The following is a 22,768-nucleotide window of genomic DNA, read 5'->3' as shown; positions in this document are numbered from 1 at the left end:
GACTAGCTAAGTATTAATGCCTAAATGCAAGCAGTGCAATATTAGACAATGTTAAGGTTTTTCTTTCATTAAAAGTTTTTATTATTATGTAAAAGCAATTAAAAACCCATAATAACTTTCGATTCCAGTCAAGTGACGAGTCCATTGGGGAGACATTCGAAACAATGAGGGAATGGCGAAGAAAAACATTCAGTAACAAACTGCTTTGTAAATCGCAGTTTACTTTACCCACTGAAATAGAGGTAAGCCAGACTCAATTGCAGTAATATGTTGTTCTCTGTTCTACTTAAAAGATGACATAACTTACTAACTATTGTAATCCACGTCTCTCTTTCTAGGTATGGGAAAAGTTACTCTCACTGTCGTTCAGTCATGAGGAATTAAGTTCAGTCTGGAGAGACACCTTCATGGCTGATTTTGAAGAAAAGCTAAAACAAGTAAGACAACAAGATTTTATTGATGTTTGCATGCCTTAGATATGTATTTATGAAACAAAACTGAGGATGTGTGCTTGTGTGCTAGGAAGAGCAAAAGGATCAAATTGGAGTATACTCCAAAAAGATGGAAGAACTGAGCAAGACAAGTCCATTGTTATGCAGTGCAATGGAGAAATGTGCGTTGGAGGCAGTTGCAGATATTTGTCAGGTATGATTTTGATAGGTGGTATAAAAGTTACAAAAATCGTTTAAATTACATAATGTAAATGCTTAGGTATATTCTTTTTGTGTGTTATAAACCCAAACAATTCATAAACTATTGTAACCAACTGGACAGTTAGGAAACTTCTTTATGAACTTTAAAGTAGGGTCAGATGGGTTACTCACTAAAATTCTGCCCACAACAGTCTCTAATATCACAAGCCTGTCAACACTGAATAATGCAAAATACTTAAGTACTGTAGTTAGTCACATTCTATCACTTGATATTCTCAACTTTGACATTAACATTTTTATTTTACTGCAAATGTATATTGGTTCCTTTTATCAGTTACCTGTCTCTTTGTATACTAATAATCAGTAATTGATAATGAATGAATGAATTGATTAATAACTAATTAAGGCTCTAGTATTACAAGATTTTAATTATTAATACTTGGAATATATGACTGACAAAGACACTTAATTACCAAACGATTCCTTAATTACCAAAATGATTCTTGCGTATGTCTCTCACAACAAAGCAAAATATTTAAATCAACAGATCCCTCTTATATACAAGAGTTTGAGCTCTCAATGACAAATACTTGTAATATGTTTTGCAATGATTTTATTTTTCATGATTGTTTTCTGATCAGGATAAGTCTGGCAGAGCCATCTCAACTCTTCTGAAGGAACATGATATCACAAAGTTTGAGAAGCTGATGTCTGTTGTTGTTCTGAGGACATGGCCCTCAGATGTTAATGGAAAAGACATTGAGGCAGAGGACTTGGTACTTGAACACATTTTGAATTGGCTCATGTCAAAAACTGTCTTTCAAATGACAGGTAAGTACCTGTAACATTTAATATTACAAGAATGATTGGGGATCTGCTTTATTATAGAAATATTGCATCATATTATTATAGTGTGTGTGTGTGTGTGTGAGTGAGAGAGAAAGTGATCATTAAAGAAACTAGGTCAAGGCTGGTTGGCAGTGGGTTTTTTGGGGTTTATCTCAAGTTGGGTTTGTTACACCTTTTTTCCAGGTGCAAGACAAAAACTAATCAACAAATTGTCAGAGGAAGCACAAACAAAGATAACTCTGGCAAGTTCAACATTCAGATCTGTGGCAAACAAGTTCCTGAGTGGCGATATCCAAATCAAAACATTAAATCAAATTGTCAAGAGAGAAGATGTATTTGTTGATTTGCTGAAGATAGGTGAGTATGCATATATATTTTTGTTGCTCTTTCTCCTGAAACCCCTCTCTCTTGAGTTTATATTTCTTCTTCTTTTACTAATTCTTACTCCAGGTGGTTGCATATGCAACCATGACATGACACAGGAACAGTAAATTCTGACTTTAACTGTCAGGAAGGCAATCAATAAAATAGATTTTTGAAAAAATGAGGAGTTGTCATTGTTTGGGCCATAGACTTTAACCAAATAGATGTATTCTCTCAAAACAGGGCCCTCTACCGCCTAATAGCTGTAAAAGAAATGGTATTATTCAAGAGGAACATTCATACATTTGTGAACCAATAACTCCTCTAGAGTATAAAAATAAAATTGATAGTAGTATCTGCCATCATTTACGGCCTTTTTTGAACTTTTAGAGAGTCATCCATCAGTAAATTAATCTTGAAAATAAAAACAGTACATGAATCAGGCTGCTTAAGCAATTTCAATATATTAGTTTTAAAAGTTCCACCTAGGATCGACATCCCCCCTGGACCTCTTAGATTACTTCATTTTAACTTTTTGAGCTCCAAAATGTCATGTTTACATTTTTACAATTTATTGTATGTGTATACACAGTATGGCTTGAGTTCCAATGATTTTTACAGTTCTCATTTTTCTGTGATGTAATGAGTGGAACACAAACTACTTGTCACAAAATGGCTGCTTTCTCTGTTGACATTCACAGTTGTCATTTGTTTCTGTAGTTCATCTAAGTGTTTATGTTCTTCTAGATGGCCTCTGTGACGATGGACGTTGTAAAGATGACGGGAACATGATGACATTACTGAAACTAAGGAAAGAAGAGGTAACAGCTGTCCTTGGAGAGAAGGAGCTGGTCAAGGATCTTCTACAAATCTGCCGGGAGCTTCCAGCGCATGTTGAAGGTAGGAAGTGCTGATACACTGAGAGCGAAAGTGATGTCAGAAATTTAGTCTTAGAATATAGACACTCCATATTATCATGAAATATGTTTTGTAATTTCTTGCAGAATTATATTTGGTACATAGACTGAAGAATTGCTGGTCCATGATTCAAATGAAAAGAAAAGTGTGAAGCCCTTAAAAGAGGATAATTCAAATGATTGGATCTAAAGTGGTGTAAAACACCTCCCCCTTTATCTAGGAAAGGTTCAAATAAAAAACCAAGTCCAGTTATGTTCTGCTGCCACAGCCATGTCTGTTGTTGATCTTTTAAACTACAGAATGTTGGTGAGGTGTTTGCATTTAATATTTGTATTGTATTGTTTGGTTAATGTTCACTAGTCTTTCAATCATGCAGCAAGAAGGAAATGATCTAGGGACAGACATAGCTCGGCCAGGCAAAGTAAGAACAAGCATTACAAGCTCTTAACTAGTGCTCACCAGCTGCATGGTTATGGGTAGCATATTCTACATAGGAAGTGTGCTCCAAGTGAGAATCTGTCCTGGTGAGCTTTGTGTTAAAACACAAGGAATGTGTTCTTTACAAAAGAATTGACTGACACATTGGGTAGTGAGATGCTGGTGAGAATACCATAGTTTACTGTGGCATGCCTTACATCATTAGTACTTTGTGTTTTTTTTAGTCTGTACAGATACAGACAATTGACTGGTTATTGCCTCTTATACAGATGGGCAATTTACATGTATGTTTGTAGTTAACTGTCAGTGTGAACATGTGAGGCAAAGCGAGGCAACCTGAGGTGCTTTATCCGAAAGTTTAAGTATCGCTTACTCTTTGATGTTAGCAGAAACATGCCAACTAGTGTATCAAACAAGCCTTATTTAAATGGGCCCTGAAAGACACCAGCTGTTATCAATCAGAATCATTCAAACTAGTTAAGAGACCATCCTACAAAGAAAATTTTATTGACCCAATTTTCTAATCACCGAAATTAATCATTCAGTTTGATTTTGTATATTTTTGAGCCAGCAGATTTGATCCCATTTTTAGAAGACCTGTAATAAATTTAGTATTGAACCAAACTTCATTAATGTTTTTAGGGACAACGTAGTTTGTGTCCCTCTCACTCCATAAGAAAAATGAGAGTTGTAGAAATCATCGGAACTTCCATGATATACATGTTCATTACAAGTGTATGTAAACTTTGAACAGGACTGTACAATATTAATATTTATCCTTTTGATCCACAGTTGATTTCAAGGGGTTGGACAAAAAACTTGATCTGAACATTGAGATGATGAACCTGAATGAATTTATGAAGGTTCACACTCTTGATGGACAAACCTCTTCTGCACCTGGGCAAGTCACTTATTTCAATCTTTGTGATGCCACTCGCCAAATGGCTTCAAAACTGCATGCTGTTAAAGACAGCACAATCTTCAAAAAGTGCTGGACACAACAAGTAGAAGAGCTGTCAATAGACCACCGTGATGCAGATGACACTGAAGAGCTTGATGGAAATAAGGAAATCTACACACTCGACCTGGTCTACAGTAAAGTATTCCAGAGTTGCTACAGCAAATACAAAGGGCTTTATGATGGTCTAAAGAGTGGGGAACTGTTGTTAGAGGACATAGACAGCATTTTTGCCTACTGTGGACGAAAATATGAAGACTTGCAGAAAGAACTGGACATCATGTGCAAAACAGATCCATCTGATAACAGAAAATGGATCAAACGAAGGATTCACCAGATTCAACAGTACCATGGTCTTCATCTAGCAATAGAGTCTGCCAAAATCATCATGGTCATCAGGAACACAATATGCCCAGAAGGAGACTTCAACGAACTGGAGAAATTGCTGCAAATGGTATGTTTCCCAATCATGTAAAGTTAGGAGGTGCAGCTTTATCCCTAAAAAATGTCACCAGTTACTTCACCAGAAAACATGACCAGAAAACTTCATTATTCTTACAAAGACTAGTTTGATCTTATACTATGAATTGTATTATGTATTCACCCACAATCCACAGTAGATTATCTAAATAAGGGTTTAACAAAACTGAAAAGATAACTGAATAAAACAGACTTTTGGAATCACAAATCACACACTCAACAATTTGATAATTTTTTCAGACTCAGGGCGACTTCAAGAAAAACTGCTTGAATTACATAGATGATGACCTCATGAAAACCAAAGATATTCTGATGGACATTACTAATGATGGCAAGGAATGTCTTCAGGAACTCAGTTGGAGCCTAGAGTTTGTCCTGTGGGTTAAAGAGGCACTTGAAGGTAAAGTAAATAGCAATTTTTGTTATCTCATACCGTAGAAAAGACGTAGTATTGGCTTAAGGAACTTTTAATTGCAGATATCAATGAGCTGAAAGTCTTTGTCGACCTGGCATCCATCTCTGCTGGAGAAAATGACCAGGATGTGGATCGAGTGGCCTTTTTTCATGATGCTGTCCTTGGTTTCTCATCCATCTTGTATGGATTGAAGAAGGACTCAGATTTTGAGGCCTTCAAAGAGTCATTGTCAAAATTGTGGAACGCACTTAAAAGTGACAGCAATTTACCAACAAAGCTGGTAAGAGTCCATCCTTTATGTCACCACCATACTGTAAGTAAATTACTTCTACAATTAAACCACATTCAATCAAAAGTTACCAAGATGTCTTATTACCTAAACCAAATAGTTTCAAAGTGAAAAGATAGGGTTTTCTTTAATTAGTGCACAGTCACATTCAATGTTTTAAGCAAATCTTTTGGGAAAAGGTTTATTTTCTGATGGGAACTTAGCTACGTAGTTTGCTATGCATACCACATCCTGTTTTTTTCAAATGCATAAAATAAATAAATGGCTACTGTTCATTTATTATTATTTATTTATTATTATTAGCATTACATGCTATTTGAAGAAACTACACCAAAAAATGATTAGTTAGTTAATGTCCAGATTTACGTTTAAACATTTTGATTTTGTACCTAATTTCAGAGGGATACAGCACGACACCTTGAATGGTTTAAGACTGTGAAGGTAAGCCATGGATCTGTTGAATTTTCATCTCTGTCCCTGGCAACATCCATCAATGAGAGAGGAATATACACCATCAAGGCCCAAGACCAGAAAAAGGTAAGCTCAGTGCACAACATGAAACAAATTTGACAACACTGGACAAATATCATCGTAACAGTTATTCTTAAGTATCGCCATAACCAAGTTCAGTTTCAGTGTTAAAAGAAACTGTAAAAAAAAAAATGAACATGTCAACACATCTCAGCTGCCCAAATTATAACCTCTTACATAAGTATATGTTTTGTTTTTTTTTACAGATACAGTTTAAGTATCATGTGATGATAGCTTACTGTTTTTGGGTTTACCATCTGCTTGTGATTATTGAAAAAAAACACTTTTGAGACAGAATGACTACAAATTTTGTGCTTTTCTGCAGTACCCATAATTAGATTTTAGCTGAATATTCAGTATGAAATTAGATGTCATTCCAAACACAGCCAATTGCAATTTCAGCCAAAAGTCTACACAATGTCAAGCTTTTAATTAAAGTTTTAGACTACAGAGGGAGAACTAGGACCCTCATTGACTTTTACCTTATTGACTGTATGAGTGATTATATTGTACATGATTATTATTGCAATGCTAGAATTTAATGACGATATTTGTCTAAACATTTAATTTTTCACAAGTGACTCACAATATAAAGTGCTGCATCTCTGATTTATTCTCACTTGCCTCTTAACTGTATTCTTTTTTCTGGGCATATGATGATAACATGTTTTCCTATGATGAAAGTATGTGAAAAAAATGTAACCTTAAAGATAAAAGCTCCCTGTTGTTAATGGTATTACCAGTTTAGCCAAGATACATGTTAGTAATGCACACTGCATGAGTTTTAGAAAAGTCTCTTTATAAATTACCAATACTTGACAGCATTTGAAAAACATTTAGTACCTTTTCTGATATTCCTTCAGAGTCTTCACTTCATGAGTGAGTTTGGGCAGACATGATTGTTGACAGCAAGTTGACTGACTAGGCTCGACAACTTGACTTTGCATATGATTATGTGGTCGTAATTCGAGTTAAGTCAAAGAACTTAAAATAAACAATAATGTAATCCCTGTCATATTGATGTTTGCTTTCTCTTTCCCTGTAGCTCACTTTAGAGACTTCCCTAATGCTGGAAATCCAGGATGGACATGAGAAAAACAAGACATATACCTATGAGGACCTGAAAGAATTGCTAAATAAGCTTATGCTTATGTCTGGAAGAGGGGAACAAAATCACAGCACAGTGGAGAGATTCATTGAGGTGTTGTATACAAATTGTATATTTTTGTGTTTTTGTGAAAAGAGATTAATTTTGTAAGTCTTGTTAATTTATTTATTTAAGAATACAATCTAAAAAGCATGACTGTATTATTCTTTTTTAATTTCCCATAACTGTGATCTCAATGCATCTTCTTCTCATGCAGGTTTTTGAGAACGTCCAAAGACTTACCAAAGCATTTGTAGACCTTTATGCTGCAGGGAACCCACTCTTCAGGTATTGGGAATCTAAGATTTATTGCAGAACTCAGAGTGACCCATGTGTCATTATGGGAATCAAATTTTGCAAGACCATGTATCGCATCCAAATATGTGGAAGTCTAGTTGAAGAAGTTGGAGCACTGTCCAAGAAGATGGAGTTGTTTCTGGATGACTGGCGAAACTTCATGGACAAACAGAGATCTGATCACTACTACTTAAACTACTTCACAGCAGAACAAATATTCTACCTCTGCAGTGTTGTAACACCGGCAAATGTGAATATAGAAATAGATGACAAAGCTCTGATGATGCTCTCTTTTATCCAACCAAACTGCACAACATCAGATGTGTGGAGCACATGGGAAAGGTTTCACAAACAATATGCGCCTGGGAAAAGGATTAATGAAGATGGTCAGTTTCAAAGTCACTTTCTTTGGCAGGATGACACCAATATGTCTTCAGCTAATGTGAGTCATTTGACAACAGATGATCTAACAGACAATGAAGACCAAACGGTGGGCTTGAAAGAACTAGAAATGTTGTGGAATGGTTACATGAGCAATGAGGGAATATTTTTCCATGATCTTTTGGATGTAAGAAGTTTAGGGCATCTGTTGAAAATGATGACTGTCACAGAAAACCAAAATGAAAATAAATGGGAAGAACCAGTGCTCTCAGATGCAAAAGACAGTACACCCAGGAGAGAGCTCCCAAAACGCCTTCTCTCAAACCAGCCTAACCTCATAATTTGCCCACACGAAGAGGTCCTAACTTCAAGTATCTGCGTGTACATGACCAGTGATTATGAGCCACTGCCAAGTTATGATGAGGTTCTCCTGTGTACCCCTGCAACATCTAATGAGCAAGTAGAGCTTTTTCTGAGGAGATGTCTCACACCAGGTGACACTGGCCAGAAGATTTACACAATGCTTTGGGCAGACCAACTAACCTATGTTGTGAGCTGTGCAATGGAGAAGTGTTTTCAGAAACTGCATTCCCAGTTTAAACATGATTACAAGCTAGTGATCTTTTGCAGCTCTGAGAGAGAGCACACTTACATTCCTACTGCATTCAGTAAGTTCAAAAGAGACTTTGTGACTCAAGAGCCATTGGAAAGTATCCAGAAGTATTTGTCCAAGCATTACACTGTGCACTCAGACCACAGGAATGCTATGTTCAAAGGTGGCCATTCTGTTGGCATTGTGACTTCCAGGAGAGCGGGAGTAGGTAAGTCTCACATAAACTGTAATTTTATAATATTTATTATTTAACTTTAAGTTTTGTAATATTCTTTCTTTGGCAGCCTTATGTAAAGGAATTATGCAGAGATGGCAACAACAAAACATTCCAAAGTATCAACAGCAATTTCTATAGAGCGCATAATGAGAATCTGAACATGAGAGATATCATGTTCTATGCAGTTCTAAGAATGTTTATTGCACAACTCTGCCTTTAATTCCCAATCAGGATTTATCCATCTGATAATGTTTTCTGCTGGAGATAAATTGAGTTATGCGGTTATTTTGCATGCTGCATATTGGGTTATGTAACCCCGGGGGATACAGTATTTAAAAAGTTAATATTTCAAAGTGAGTCTAAGTACTAGCATTGTCAGATGTTGGTATTGTTTAGCATCTTTGACTAAAATGAGTTATACCCTATATAATTTAGAAAACGATCTCAAGAATTAAATTGACCTCATTTTGTATGTTGTGGGAATGTGTAATTTATAGAGATAGAACTGTAGCATATTCCACTCAGTTATTATTGATGCTATCATTTCAATCACCAAATTATATATGGTTATTGTCCATTTTAGGCAAGTCATTGTATGTCCAAAGATTGTATGAAAAGCTGGAGAAAAGTGTTGAACAAGGAACTGCATTCAAGAAGTGCATCAGACTAACTGAACATGAGGTTGATGATCACAAAATTCTTCAGTCTTTGTTTGACACACCAAAACAAAAAGATCTCGAGGTGTTTCACATTGACGTCACATCCTCGGTAAGCAATGTTTAAATAACCATGATGATAAAAGATCTTTATTATTATTTATTATTATTTATTTTTTAACAAAGTGGTTCTAAAGAGAATCCTTAAAATGATCAAAGTTTGTTTTATCCAGTAACATTAAGATTTGTTCTAACAAAGTGATTTTTAATACCTAGGTGCAAAAAGGCTTGAATGAATTCATATTCAAGCTTTTCTTTTTGCGGTACCTGATGGATTCAGATGGATGGGTGTGGCACTGCAGCCACAAACACTTGTATATCATTGAGTTACTGGAATCAACCAGTAATCAACCTAGATATCCCCCCGGATCTGTAAGTCCAGATGTTCAGTTTGTGCATTTTTGATCTTCATCAATCAATCATACTACACAATGCTAGCAATTTCATTTTATTACTGATATAAACAAATATTACAATTGTTGCATTTTTGTTTGGCATTTTTTTTTTATAACACAGATTCTCACATAACTAAAGTTTACCTGTGTACGATACAATTTAGGTTGATACAACCACATCTTTTCAGAGACTTGGCATTTTGTTTCAGTTGCAGTTGCTAAATAGTTTATAAAGGTAATTACAGTAACTGATATTAGTAGCTGGTAGGAGATTTAGGTGCAGTTATTTTTGCTGAAATAAATAGGTTTGAGATCTTTGCCTGAGAGAATAAGCTTGATTAATTAATTCTAAACTTAAATCTATGTGTATTTTTGCTTTTGCTAGGGGCGAAAAGAAAACTTTGCTTTTGTAGACATTTTCCCAAAGGTATATTGTCGTCCACCAAAGGAGGTTATGGCTTTGGAAATGAGAGGAGTGGAAAATGCTGACATGGACACCGATGACCCCCTCATGGATGACGAATGTTTCCGGAGTGAAACTTATCAAAGACCATTCCAGTACCTCACACGCTTTTACAACAAAAACAATCTTGACAACTTCACATACCAGGGCATTGAGGGGACACATGCAGAGTATCTTCAGATACTTTTAATCCACTGTGGCATAATAGATCCATCATGGGCTGAGCTACGCAACTTTGTCTGGTTCCTTAATCTTCAGTTGCAAGACTGTGAGAATTCAGATTTCTGCAAAGTTGAGTTGGTTGGAGACACTCTCTGTGGGTTCAAAAACTTTGTGGTTGAGTTCATGATCTTGATGTCCAAAGACTTTGCAACCCCATCATTATGCATCACTGACCAGAGCCCAGGGAGGCAACAAATTGACAACAGTGAATTTAATGGAGGAGATTTAGCACCATTCCTCATTCGAAAGAGGTGGGAATCTGAGCCACATCCATACATCTTTTTTAATGATGACCACATGTCGATGACTTTTATTGGGTTTCACCTGAAGCTCAATGACCAGAAAAGAGTTGATGCCATAAATCCCTTGACAGGAGAAGTGATAAAACAAAACATCATGACTCGACAGCTGTACAATGGCTTAAAACTTCAGAGAGTTCCTTTCAATAGGGACTTTGATCAGCTGCCCCGAGCTGACAAGATTGAGACTCTGTGCAGTGTGCTTGGCGTCAAATGGCCAACAGACCCTGATGAAACATATGAGCTGACCACTGATAATATTCTCAAAATGATGGCAATCCATATGAGATTCAGGTGCGGCATCCCGGTAATCATAATGGGTGAGACGGGATGTGGTAAGACGAAGCTCATAAAGTTCATGTGTGAATTGAAAAGGTGTGGAGCATTGGCAGAAAACATGAAATTGGTTAAGGTTCATGGAGGAACTACTTCAGAAATTCTTCATGAGAAGGTGAAGGAAGCAGAAACTCTCGCACGGAACAACACACAGAATCATAAATTTGACTCAGTTCTTTTCTTTGATGAGGCAAACACCACAGGCGCCATCAGCAGCATCAAGGAGATCCTTTGTGATCACTCTGTGCAGGGACAACAACTTGGCTCTCAAACAGGACTACAGATTGTTGCTGCATGTAACCCCTACAGGAAGCATACAGACAAGATGATTGAAAGATTAGAGGCATCTGGATTGGGCTACCGGGTCAGGGCTGAGGATACTGACGACAAACTTGGCTCCATCCCTCTACGCCAGCTTGTGTATCGTGTTCATAAGTTGCCCCCCAGCATGATTCCACTTGTTTGGGATTTTGGGCAGCTCAATGACCCAACAGAGAAAATGTACATTGAACAGATGGTGCAAAGAGAGGTGAAGGCCAACATGATTGAGAAGCATTATATTCCAACCATAACTCAGGTGTTGTCATCATCACAAAAATTCATGAGGGAGAGGAAAGATGAATGCAGCTTTGTCAGTTTGAGGGATGTTGAACGTTGGATGAACGTGTTTGTGTGGTTCCACAAAAATCATTCCATGTTTGCAACAGAACTGAGCAAATTCGATCACAAGAGAAAACAGCCTGACAGATTTCTACCTGCCAGTGACAGAGTAATCTGGTCACTCTTGATGGCCACTGGAGTGTGCTATCAGTCATGCTTGGAAGACAAAAAGTCATACTGGAGAGCTATTAGCCAGTTGCTTCCTTCTGAATACAACATTAAGAGGGTACTACAGGAAATCCAACTCATGCAGGACCTACTACTTGATGGTGTTCCCATGGGTAAAACAATTGCCAGAAATGCAGCTTTGAAAGAAAATTTCTTCATGATGGTGATCTGTGTTGAGCTAAGAATTCCCTTGTTTATTGTTGGGAAACCAGGGAGCTCCAAATCATTGTCCAAAACCCTTGTTGCAGATGCAATGCAGGGCCCTGCCTCACATTCTGAACTATACAAAAGGCTGAAGCAGATACATCTGGTGTCTTTTCAGTGCAGCCCCCATTCAACTCCCGATGGAATCATCAGCACTTTCAAACAGTGTGCCCGCTTTCAGAAAAGCAAAAACTTGGATGAATACATCTCAGTAGTTGTCCTCGATGAGATCGGATTGGCTGAAGACTCCCCTAAAATGCCACTTAAAACACTGCACCCATTGTTGGAAGAGGGCTGTGTTGATGATGAGCCACAACCTCATAAAAAGGTTGGTTTCATTGGAATTTCCAACTGGGCTCTTGACCCTGCCAAGATGAATCGTGGAATCTTTGTGTCCCGTGGAGATCTGAACCGGAAAGAGCTCGTCAAAAGTGCTGAAGGGATATGTTCGTCTGAAGAAACTGTTCTTGAAAAGATCAAACACCTCTTTGAGCCTTTTGCAAAAGCATATATCACTGTATGCAAAGAAGGCAAGGGTTTCTTTGGTCTGCGGGATTTCTATAGTCTGATAAAAATGGTATTTTCAATTACCAAGATCACTAATAAGAGACCCACTGCAGATGAAATCACTGGAGCGGTACTGAGAAACTTCAGTGGAAAAGACGTTGTGGATGTGATGGGCATATTCAGCAATGAACTCAGAGATGACTTTGCAAATGCCAGCATCACCACCGATGATTTGGTCAATCAAAGCATCTCTCCAGCTTGCCAAGTTGATGCAAATCGTTACCTCTTAATTCTCACAAAAAACTATGCAGCCCTTCAGATTCTCCAACAAAAATTCTCCTTGAACCAAATCCATCCACAGATCATCTTTGGGTCTAGTTTCCCAAAAGATCAGGAGTACACGCAGATCTGTAGGAACATCAATCGTGTCAAGGTTTGCATGGAGACCGGACAGACAGTTTTGCTTCTGAACCTTCAGAATCTGTACGAAAGTCTGTATGATGCTCTCAACCAATACTATGTGACCCTAGGGGGTCAAAAGTATGTTGATCTTGGATTAGGAACACATCGCGTGAAATGCAGGGTTCACAAAAACTTCAGGCTAATAGTCATTGAAGAGCGAGAGGTGGTCTATGAGCAGTTTCCAATCCCACTGATTAACAGGATGGAGAAACACTACCTTGACATCAACACTGTTCTCAGAAATGAGCAGAAGAACATTGCCGCACAACTAAAGGAATGGGTTGATAATTTTGTGTCTTTACGGATTCAACATCCCATGAAAAAGCAATATGATCCAAGTGACGTGTTCATCGGCTACCATGAAGACACATGCTCATCTGTGATCCTGCAAGTAACAGAGAATCAAGAGGCTGACACAGATTCTCAGACCATTCTGGACAAAGCCAAACGCATTCTGCTTAACTGTGCCACTCCAGACTCAGTTGTTCGTTTGGACAAAGCCAAACTGCCTGATGAAGAAAGAGAACACTTCATAAAGGAATATGTTAAAGAGGAAATGCACAGGTCACTGGGAGACTACATTATCTATCAAACACAACAACTGGAACAGTCCCACTTCTCCTTCACTGAGGTACTTTTACATTATAAATCACAGATTGATAGAACATAACAAAGTAACAGTATAATGTGGGTGGCCTGTCCTTTTTGTTATAGCAAATGAGAAATTCTTGCATAGTATTTTAAATTCTAACTTTAGGCTTTTGCTTTTTTGAAGGTCACAACCTTTTCCAGGCTACTGACTGCAGCAGACATTCAACAACTGCAGAAAATGACAAACCTTGATATCAGGCTGCTGTCACTGCAACAGTTTGACACAGAGCACTCTTTCCTCAAGATAATCAGGTGTGTGTAAAGTACAGTGCCAAGAGCATGGTTCCATGTACTCATTTTAGTCTAACTAAACAGCATTTTTTTCCCTACATGCTAGTGGTATTTTTGTTGGGATTATATATTGTTTTGCGCCATACTGAGTAGATACTAGGGCTGGCGGTTTATTAAAAAATTAGAATAGAATTAAATTGAATTTGGATAGATGATTGAGAGACCCCATTCAGCAGAAATTGCATACAGTGGATTTAGCTCACTGTAGATCAGACACTATTAAAACTTGGCAGAAACAAAATAAAACTCACCAAAACTATTTTGGTTAGTCTTTCTACTGTTCCAAAATCACAAACTCTGGTTTGGGAAAAATAAACCCTTAATTCACGTAGTTGGATCTAAGAATATTCTGGCACTACACACTGGTTCCCCTGCTGCCTTTCTCTGCCATAGCTGGCCTCTTAACTGTGCTGGATTTGCTCACTCTATGAGAGTCTTTTGCTGAGGACCAGCTCTCACTTCTTCCTCTGCAGACTGTTAGATTAGCTACATGGAATGAGAAAAATACCAAACAGCAATGGACTCTGTTGGCAATAGCTGACATCTTTGTCCAATCTACATAATATGGACCTGCATACGTTTGTAAAGTGTTCACTCTGTCTGTTGAAATGTAAATCAAGCTTATGTTCTGGTATTAGGGAATTTCTTGGCTCAACACCTGCAGACAAAGTGCTCATTATTCAAACAGACTATGATGAAGACTCCCACAGAAGGAACATTCTTTCCTCAGCCAAGTGAGTGTAAAGATAATCCAATAATTACTATCACATATTTCTCGAACATTATTGCAAAAGTTAATGTTTGTTCACTTTCTATTTTTACTTCAATTTACTTCCAATTCCAATTCTTTAGGTATTCATGCATCAATGAAATTAACAAGTGGGCCACGACAGACAAAACAAAGATATTCGTGTACTTTCTCACCAAACTTCTCAGAATTGAGGGCGGGACTTCCTATGTTGGATTTCAAGGAGGTTAGCCCTGATGTTACACACTCACACCATGTCTAGCAAATGTGCCAGTTTCATGCTAGCAGCAATATGCTGTATTAGCAGTGCTAATTTAGCACAACAACAACAACAGTAATAGTGATGGATAAGATTATGTTGCACATTTCATACACAGAACACAGTGCTACACAGTGTATCAACAAGAAACAAAATAAATGAAAGAGCAGACAATTTAACAACAGTTAACACTTACATATCAACTCTTAAAATGTCTGTCTTATTTTTTATAGGTCCTTGGAGGTCTGTTCACATTGATGATCTTAGGCGATCAACAGAATTTGTGTCTGATGTTGATTCCTTGAAAAACCAGCGCATAAGTGACCTTTTTAAAGATCCACCTGATGGTAACTCATCAAAAAACTTCTTTCCCAAAGAATATTATATTTTTTAAGAGACTGATTACATTCACCTGTAACTGTTTTTTCAGGCATGGAAACAGAGGACCACACCCATGTGCCACAAAATAATGACTCCATTGTAAGTATAATGTGATTGCCAGTCAGGCCACATAACAAACAAAACAAACAAACTGTAGAAGTTTAACATTAGCTAACAATTTATCTTTTACTTCGATGTTCTTGTACAACCCCTGATTCCCCAAAAGCTGGGATGCTGTGTAAAATGTTAACAAAATCATATTGCTATCATTTGCAAACAAACTATTTCCTACTAATGGTTTTACAAAGTGTTCCCAAGCTCACTGGAAGGAGTATCCTTTCTACAATCATGTGTTCACAAAGTAGTGAACCTTATCCCATCCTTGCTTGTGAACGACTGAGCCTTTTGAGGATGCCTCTTTCATACCCAATCATGATACTATCACTGTTCGATACAGGTGTTTTTGGAACATTCAACATCTTTCCCAACATGTTGTAGGTATGAAATTCAGAAAAGGCATTTCTTTGCAAAAAATCAATAAAACTGATGAAGTAAATACCTAACTGTAAATACTTAACATAATAAGTGAGTTGGTCAAGTCAAGCAGGTCAGTTAAATCTAAATCAAACACAAAAGTAACCAGGATGGCACTCAGTAGTGTGCATGCCTCCACCGAAGACTGAAATAACCCTGTTGATTCAATATCAAATAAAATATATTAATATATTTTAATATGCTTATTAAAGATTGTACGTTTGTGATGTATAATACTGGGACCACTTAATCGCATTTACAACAGTACATGTGCTCAGAGAGTAGACACGTACTCAGAGAACAGATTATTTTTTTTATATAATGCTGGATAGATGATTGAGAATTGAGAATGGTTTCTGTCAGACAATAATAAAAATACAAGAATGTTACAAATAATGTCCTATTATATAATGTCACTCAGACTATTAATCTGAGCTTAGTACTTGAGCAATAATCAGCAATATAACATAAATACAATGTAAACAGAAATGGCTGATAAAATAGTTGAACTGGTTTCTTAAATACACCCATATCATATCACATGCAATGTAACACAGCTAACTCGCATAAGCCCAGTTAGCAAGTGAGTCAAACTAACTCACAGTTGCAGAAAAAGAGCTGGGTGAAATGCACATTACTTGCAGCATTTCTTCAACACAGACAAGCTACTTCCATTCGCAGCTGCCTATACTAGGACCCTAGACTGGCCACCAGAGTGCCTGACTAGAAAAAATCCCAGCAGTCAACAAAAATAATTAGTAATTTATAACACTGCTGACGAAAATGCTTCTGACAAAACAACCAACTATCCAACAAACAAACGGACACAGGTGAAAACAGCATCTCCTTGTTGGAGGTAATTAGTTGAATGTGACAAATGATTAGAAGGCAGTTAAAACATTTGAGAACCTGAGTTCTCAGCCTTTTTGACTCGGCTTTTCTTGGGATGTTTTTTTTAAAGTGACTGTAGAAAAGCCCATAAAGGTAATCTGAATAAGATGTTTTATTTTCTGATGATTTCAGTGATTTCAAAACTTGATTAAAAAATTATTCTCAAACTGCAAAATGAACTCATACAAACACATTTTGTATTCTGAGACATGGATAGATGGATGATCTTGATCAACCATCTCATCCCTCATCTATTCTCTGTTGTTGTTGATAGTGTTGTTGTTGTTGTTGTTGTTGTTGTTGTTGTTGTTGTTGTAACTTCAAAACAGATTTAAAACATATGGGAAACAGTTTATAGATTCAGAATTTATTTGAGCAAGTTATCAGCTATTTCACAAATGTATTAAATAAATATAACTGTCTGATGTTTTCTTTCTATTGCAGGTTTTTGGAGATATTCTTGATACAACAGATCTCATTAGGAGCTGTGTCCACGGTTCTGTCAGCATGCTCAGAGATGCAGCAGAAAGTGGAGAACTCAGCACTAAGAGAGTTGAGAACTTGCTGACCCTTCTGGATGGAAGTCAAACACAAGGTTATAAAATCAGTTATCTTTTGATATTAGGCCAATGTTGTCTGTGGCCCGTGAAAATATATCCTGCTGGAAAAAATTTTGTAAAGGAATTTTCTTTTAAAGGTGTGTTTGCAAACATTGTACGAAAACATCTGCACTTGCTGTTAGAGGACTATGAGACCACAATCCCCAATCCAAAAAGCTGGGTGCTCAGGGAGGCGTCTAATCTCAACGCTCTTCAAGAGGGGGGAACATTCCTGTAGGACTCACCTTTACATTCCATACCTTAGCAGTCTATGTAACCTTTTTCTTTACTATATTTGCATACAATTTTTATCTGTAATTTATTTGTGACTAATTTTGCTGTGGTGTGATTTTGTACATGCGCCACTGAAAACGTCACATAAACAAGCATTCACTGCTAGTACAGAGATTCAGCTGATTGATGCTATACTTCTTTCAACTATAATTTTTAATGTGCATATGCAAATGTTTAGTTTGTAAGAAATTAATATGAATATTTCACACAGAAACACACTGTGGAGGAAGATCCAAGCAGTCGTCACTCCACTTCTAGCCAACTTGATATCAGTCATTGACCGAGATTGCAATTTGGACCTCCTGCTGACTGAGTGTGATGACATCAGGAATCTATGGCTTGAAATATTTGCGAGCAAAGACATGCTCCATGTACCTTACGTGAAGCTGGAAAGCAAGTGAGTATGATCATGGTATCTATTCAGCACAAATGCTGACTTTGTTGTTTTTTGACATGTATGTAGTTGTTATAAATGAAGCATGATGGGTTTCGCCATTGGGTTTTTTTTCTGACTGTAGAAAAAAGATGCAAGTAAATTCAAGTGAACAATATCAGCATTAGATAGAAGCTGTTTGTCTTAAATAATATAATTTCTCTTACTTGCAAAATGACATTCATGATATTTGCATCCTGCCTCAACAGCTCCAGTGTGTTATTGGTACAAAGTCATATCACAGCTGGCAGCACAATGCACTGCCGCATGCCTTTCAGCTGGTGGATCAAAGACTTCCTGGATGGACTCATGATGCAGACTGTCAGGCATCAAAGTAACTAGCCTACTGTGTAACTAATATATCCAAATGTCTTCTGTTCTGGAATTTTGCTTTTCAGTTAAAGCGCCAGCTTTGTAAATGACAGATTTCTCTATTTTACATTCAACCCTAATGCATTAGTGGCATTCTCAACTTCTCTTTGCAGCTAGTTCACCTGGTCATTTCCAGGAGTTGTTCATCAACACTCCACTTGGCAGTTACATCTCAAAAAATGTGAACAAAAAAATGAAGAAAGATCTTTTTGAAAGGTACCTGAGGGATTTTGTTTCCATGAGCATAGATGTGGCATCAGATGAAGAATTGCAGGTGAGTGTAAAATAAATACTTAATGACTCCTTTCATTAGCTGCAATACCACTGCTCACTTCCTCAAAACATTTGTCTGCATATGATTTTCTCTGCTAGTACCCACATTTAATTCCGTGCAGTCAAAAACAACACTAATTTATGGTGGACTGATTGATTGATTTCTTTTATTTTTGCATCAAGGAAACAAGGTGCCCAACCCTTATCGGTTTACAAGACACCAGAAATACAGTTGTAGGGGTCAGACATTTCATCACAAAAGTACAGGTTATTTTGCAGCTCAGTCTTATATAGAATATTCTGCCTTCCCTTCCAAGCTTGCCAAACAAAATCTCCTACAAAGGCACAACTCACTCCCTTTTTCATAGTCACCCAGCCAAATAAGTCAGCATAAACCTTTAGTAAAAATACATCCCTTATGTCCTCATAGACAGGACTGAAAAACATGAAATGAAATCCATTCTCAATTTCACCTTGTTAACAACAAACCGCATTAACCTGCTAATAATAATAATGGACTGGATTTGTATGGTGCTTTTCAGTAGACACCCAAACTCTCTTACAGTGTTCCACGTTCCATTTGTTCACAGTCATACTGGTGGTGGTTAACTACGAGCCACTAGTAGCCTCAGCTGCCCTGATGTAATCATGGCTGCCATTCAGTGCCTACGGCCCCTCCAACCACCACCTCAAACATACACCTTCCGAACCTAGGCCGACCCACTCTATCACCTGAGCCACGGTCACACATGCTGGTCTCAGGAACAAATTTTCAGATTATGTGGCCCAGGGATGACCACATGAGATGTCCCATTTAACTGCCTTTTAAACCTATTCCAATGCCAAAACCTTTGACATTTATGTCTGATGTTTGGAGGTTCCCATGCCATATATCCACTAATGACCAAAACTGAAGCAAATTATAGTCTCCCAATAAAGACGACACAGGGCACATGTGTGAATTGTGGAGTTATACGTAAGAATGCAATCCCAGATAACTAGTGTTAAAATGTATTCAGTCCAGATACCACTAATATACCAGCTGACTAAGTGAGCTATAAGAAAAAAAGGCCTGTGTAAATCTTAATAATAAATCAGTTTTCAAAAATTATGGCATAACTTTAGTCATTATGATTGTGGTTTGATGCCAGACACAGGGGTGTGTGCTAGGCAGCTAGGAAAGGACACAAGAGTAGAAAATGAGCAGATACCTTCATAACATTCCTCATTAACATTGCTGTTGTTAAAAAACAAATACTGTTTCATTAATCTACGTTTGCACTACTCAACAGCTCTTGTGTCAGGCCCTGGCCAGCTGTGTGGATGAAGTAAAGAAACGACAAAAAGATGACAATGAGCTTTCTCTTTCTCATATTCACATTGCCTACCATTTCTACAAAAGTCGTCTTCAGAACCTCTCAAGGATCATATCTCTCCGGCCTGACGTCATTTCTCCTTTGCAAAGAAACCAGCAAATTAGCTGTTGTCAAGAGATGGTAAACATATTTCTAAATATCAGCAACATTTTCTGAGGAGACCATCCAGACTTAAAATTAAGAAATCTATATTTTGTTCTAAGCGCTGTATCATAGGCAACTGGACTTCTTTCAGTTTCTTGAAGAATTTTCACTTCTCATCCAAGAGGCTTCGTCAGTTAGAACTGAATTCTCTAATTCTGTCATATTTGAATAGTTTTTATTAAAGCATTTTTCACAACATTGATTATGGCTAATCTAGATTATTATTAATAGATATTGAAAAATCACTCCCAAACTTATTTCCTGTCCTGTAGGTTTTGGATGTTCATGCAGCCAAGGCATGTCTTGAGTATCTGGAGCCTTCTACTCTAGATACTGAAGCTCTTTACCAGCACTGGCTGCAGCAAGTGAAGAGGGTGAAACCATCTCTGGAGTTGATTTGCTCTCAACACAACACCAGGCAATATGGAGGGATGCGATGCAAAGAAATACTCCATGATGTCAGGTATGGTACTGATGCACAGGAGTCAGAGTGAAATACTCAGTCCAAAGTCTAACGTCTTTCTAGAGATAAAATGACTATCTGCTGTTGTTCCCTAGGTTAAGTAAACTCTCTATTGTCCTGTCTGAATGTTGTTGAGTTGTTTCCTAGATCTGCAGATGACATGAAAATAATGCCTTGTGTGATGTAATTTTTTGGACGTGTCGATTTTGCTCAACTCCACAAGACATTTTTTTTAATTAAGGTTTTAGAAGTTGTTTGTGTTTTGTAGCAGAGTAGGCATACCATGCCTGAAATAAAGAATTCTTCTGTTTAAGTAACAAGAAATTCTACATTTTTATCCAAATAAAATATTAGGCTTTTTTAAGCCCCTTGGAGCCAAATAGTGGTGCTATTTCACATTGCAAAGGCTACACATTCAATAATTATTTCACAATATAGTGCTTGCCATCTCTGCTAGCTAATTTCTTAGGGTAACCCTGCTCTGACCTACCATACTGCCTTGGAGTATGGTGAATCAATCAATTGGTCTATATAATGTTACAGTAATGGTTGGAAGCGCATCTACACCCTTGCATTGTTTGTGGAACACATGCTGCTGGGTTTCCAAAATGATGAGACTCAAATCCAAGAACTCATCCTGACTCACATTCGAACCTTAAGCAAGGTCAGTACTTTTTCAGTCTTCGGTACCTACATCCAATATGAGGATAGGTTCTTTTATTAACCCATCTACCCTGAGTAGAATTTTGGTGTCTCGTGATTGTCTACAAAGAATTAAAAAACAAAAAAAACACCATTATGACTATTGTTTTATTTATGTACAATGCTTTTCATCCATTTCTAAGGCTCTGTTGGACAACTCAGATGTAAAATCAGTGAGGACTTTTGAAGCTGTGATTCAAGTACTAAAGTCCTGTAAGCAGGGGGCAAGTGATCAGATTTTCAGGTGAGGGCTTGTTAATTTGACCAGTTATTTTGAATGAAATAGTAAAGATTGCTACGTTACAGTTTAGAGAATCTGATTGATGTTGGTTTAATTTTCAAGGTTTGGACGTGAGTGTGCGGTGTGCTTGAGGGAGCCTCAGGATCCTGTAGGACTGCCATGCCATCACATTTACTGTTTAACATGCATTACGGAAAGCCTTGATATAGGAAAGATGTTCTGTCCCATGTGCAGACAGGAGTTACCAAATGACTTTCAGCCACGTGTCTCTGAAGATATCAGGTGAGATTTTTTTCTAATATTTAATGTACCATTGAACACCTGTCAAAATTCAAAGATGAAACTCTCTCTTGTCAGGATCAGTTACAGATTGAGTCAGAGAGTCAGTTGGTTAAACCTAACCACATTTTGAAATGTTCAAATTAACACAGATAAAATGTCACTACTTATATTTATGTGCCTTTGATTTTTATGACTCTGCAGTGTCTCTATCAAGAAAAATGCAGAATTCAGACAACGTTGTAACGGTTTCTTCGTTGACCTGCTCTCCACTGTGTGCTTCAAGGACAACACACCACCAGCCAGCGGTGTCATCAAACACCTGTTGTCCTTCCTTAGCATTGAAACAGGTACCCCTTACTGTAGAGATTCTTCCTCTAAAAAAACAAACTCAAAAGTATTGTTTCCTACTGTGTGTTAAAGCTTTGACCATTTCTACATAAATTCCTATTTTGGGGGATCTCAAAACATTGTTTTAAACAATATCTTTTTCATTTCATCATGCTTTTTGTATTGCCACTCTGAAATTAGATTATTATTCATAATTAGAAGTCTTTAATTTTTTTCTTACTAATATTTACTCTAAGTCATCTCTCACCAGAACAGAGCATTCACACCAAAGATCTGTCGCCTTTCGATGAGTCCCCAGATAAAAACCCAGTGGTGAGATCTGTGATCCTCAAGCTGCTGCTGAAGTTCAGGTAGGTACACTGAAATTATACATCTAAATTTAAATGATCGTAGATAATTAGAGCTGTCTGAGGTGTCTATGGGCCAGCTCTCTGACAACAACACTGCAATGTGTTACAGCATTGCTGTTTTCATCACATTGAAGAATGTGGTTATGAGAGAAAGT

At 37.4% G+C, this 22,768-nt stretch overlaps 1 protein-coding gene across 2 annotated transcripts in view; it reads left to right on the top strand.

The window, feature by feature from the left end:
* Nucleotides 1-22,768, top strand: part of LOC119029281 (E3 ubiquitin-protein ligase rnf213-alpha-like) — a 59,717-nt gene that overhangs the window by 11,934 nt on the left and 25,015 nt on the right. The window contains exons 14-45 of one of the 2 annotated variants that reach the window (XM_037116000.1): nucleotides 129-242; nucleotides 339-437; nucleotides 523-645; nucleotides 1,295-1,484; nucleotides 1,686-1,859; nucleotides 2,613-2,765; nucleotides 4,014-4,633; nucleotides 4,900-5,059; nucleotides 5,137-5,354; nucleotides 5,763-5,900; nucleotides 6,940-7,095; nucleotides 7,259-8,540; nucleotides 9,133-9,317; nucleotides 9,482-9,637; nucleotides 10,046-13,612; nucleotides 13,757-13,884; nucleotides 14,562-14,657; nucleotides 14,776-14,897; nucleotides 15,164-15,277; nucleotides 15,361-15,410; nucleotides 17,181-17,331; nucleotides 17,434-17,569; nucleotides 17,841-18,026; nucleotides 18,272-18,396; nucleotides 18,548-18,708; nucleotides 20,000-20,203; nucleotides 20,500-20,690; nucleotides 21,234-21,354; nucleotides 21,536-21,636; nucleotides 21,736-21,915; nucleotides 22,117-22,262; nucleotides 22,514-22,613. In XM_037116000.1, coding sequence (XP_036971895.1) covers nucleotides 129-242; nucleotides 339-437; nucleotides 523-645; nucleotides 1,295-1,484; nucleotides 1,686-1,859; nucleotides 2,613-2,765; nucleotides 4,014-4,633; nucleotides 4,900-5,059; nucleotides 5,137-5,354; nucleotides 5,763-5,900; nucleotides 6,940-7,095; nucleotides 7,259-8,540; nucleotides 9,133-9,317; nucleotides 9,482-9,637; nucleotides 10,046-13,612; nucleotides 13,757-13,884; nucleotides 14,562-14,657; nucleotides 14,776-14,897; nucleotides 15,164-15,277; nucleotides 15,361-15,410; nucleotides 17,181-17,331; nucleotides 17,434-17,569; nucleotides 17,841-18,026; nucleotides 18,272-18,396; nucleotides 18,548-18,708; nucleotides 20,000-20,203; nucleotides 20,500-20,690; nucleotides 21,234-21,354; nucleotides 21,536-21,636; nucleotides 21,736-21,915; nucleotides 22,117-22,262; nucleotides 22,514-22,613 — 9,647 coding nt within the window. Of the gene's footprint in view, nucleotides 1-128; nucleotides 243-338; nucleotides 438-522; nucleotides 646-1,294; nucleotides 1,485-1,685; nucleotides 1,860-2,612; nucleotides 2,766-4,013; nucleotides 4,634-4,899; nucleotides 5,060-5,136; nucleotides 5,355-5,762; nucleotides 5,901-6,939; nucleotides 7,096-7,258; nucleotides 8,541-9,132; nucleotides 9,318-9,481; nucleotides 9,638-10,045; nucleotides 13,613-13,756; nucleotides 13,885-14,561; nucleotides 14,658-14,775; nucleotides 14,898-15,163; nucleotides 15,278-15,360; nucleotides 15,411-17,180; nucleotides 17,332-17,433; nucleotides 17,570-17,840; nucleotides 18,027-18,271; nucleotides 18,397-18,547; nucleotides 18,709-19,999; nucleotides 20,204-20,499; nucleotides 20,691-21,233; nucleotides 21,355-21,535; nucleotides 21,637-21,735; nucleotides 21,916-22,116; nucleotides 22,263-22,513; nucleotides 22,614-22,768 lie in introns of those variants that run through there. The other variant, XM_037116001.1, reaches the window with a different exon arrangement.

Source organism: Acanthopagrus latus, chromosome 11 (assembly GCF_904848185.1).
Source record: "Acanthopagrus latus isolate v.2019 chromosome 11, fAcaLat1.1, whole genome shotgun sequence".
Lineage (NCBI taxonomy): Eukaryota > Metazoa > Chordata > Actinopteri > Spariformes > Sparidae > Acanthopagrus > Acanthopagrus latus.
Note: the sequence above shows the minus strand (reverse complement) of the source record. Positions and strands in the feature narration are given on the sequence as shown.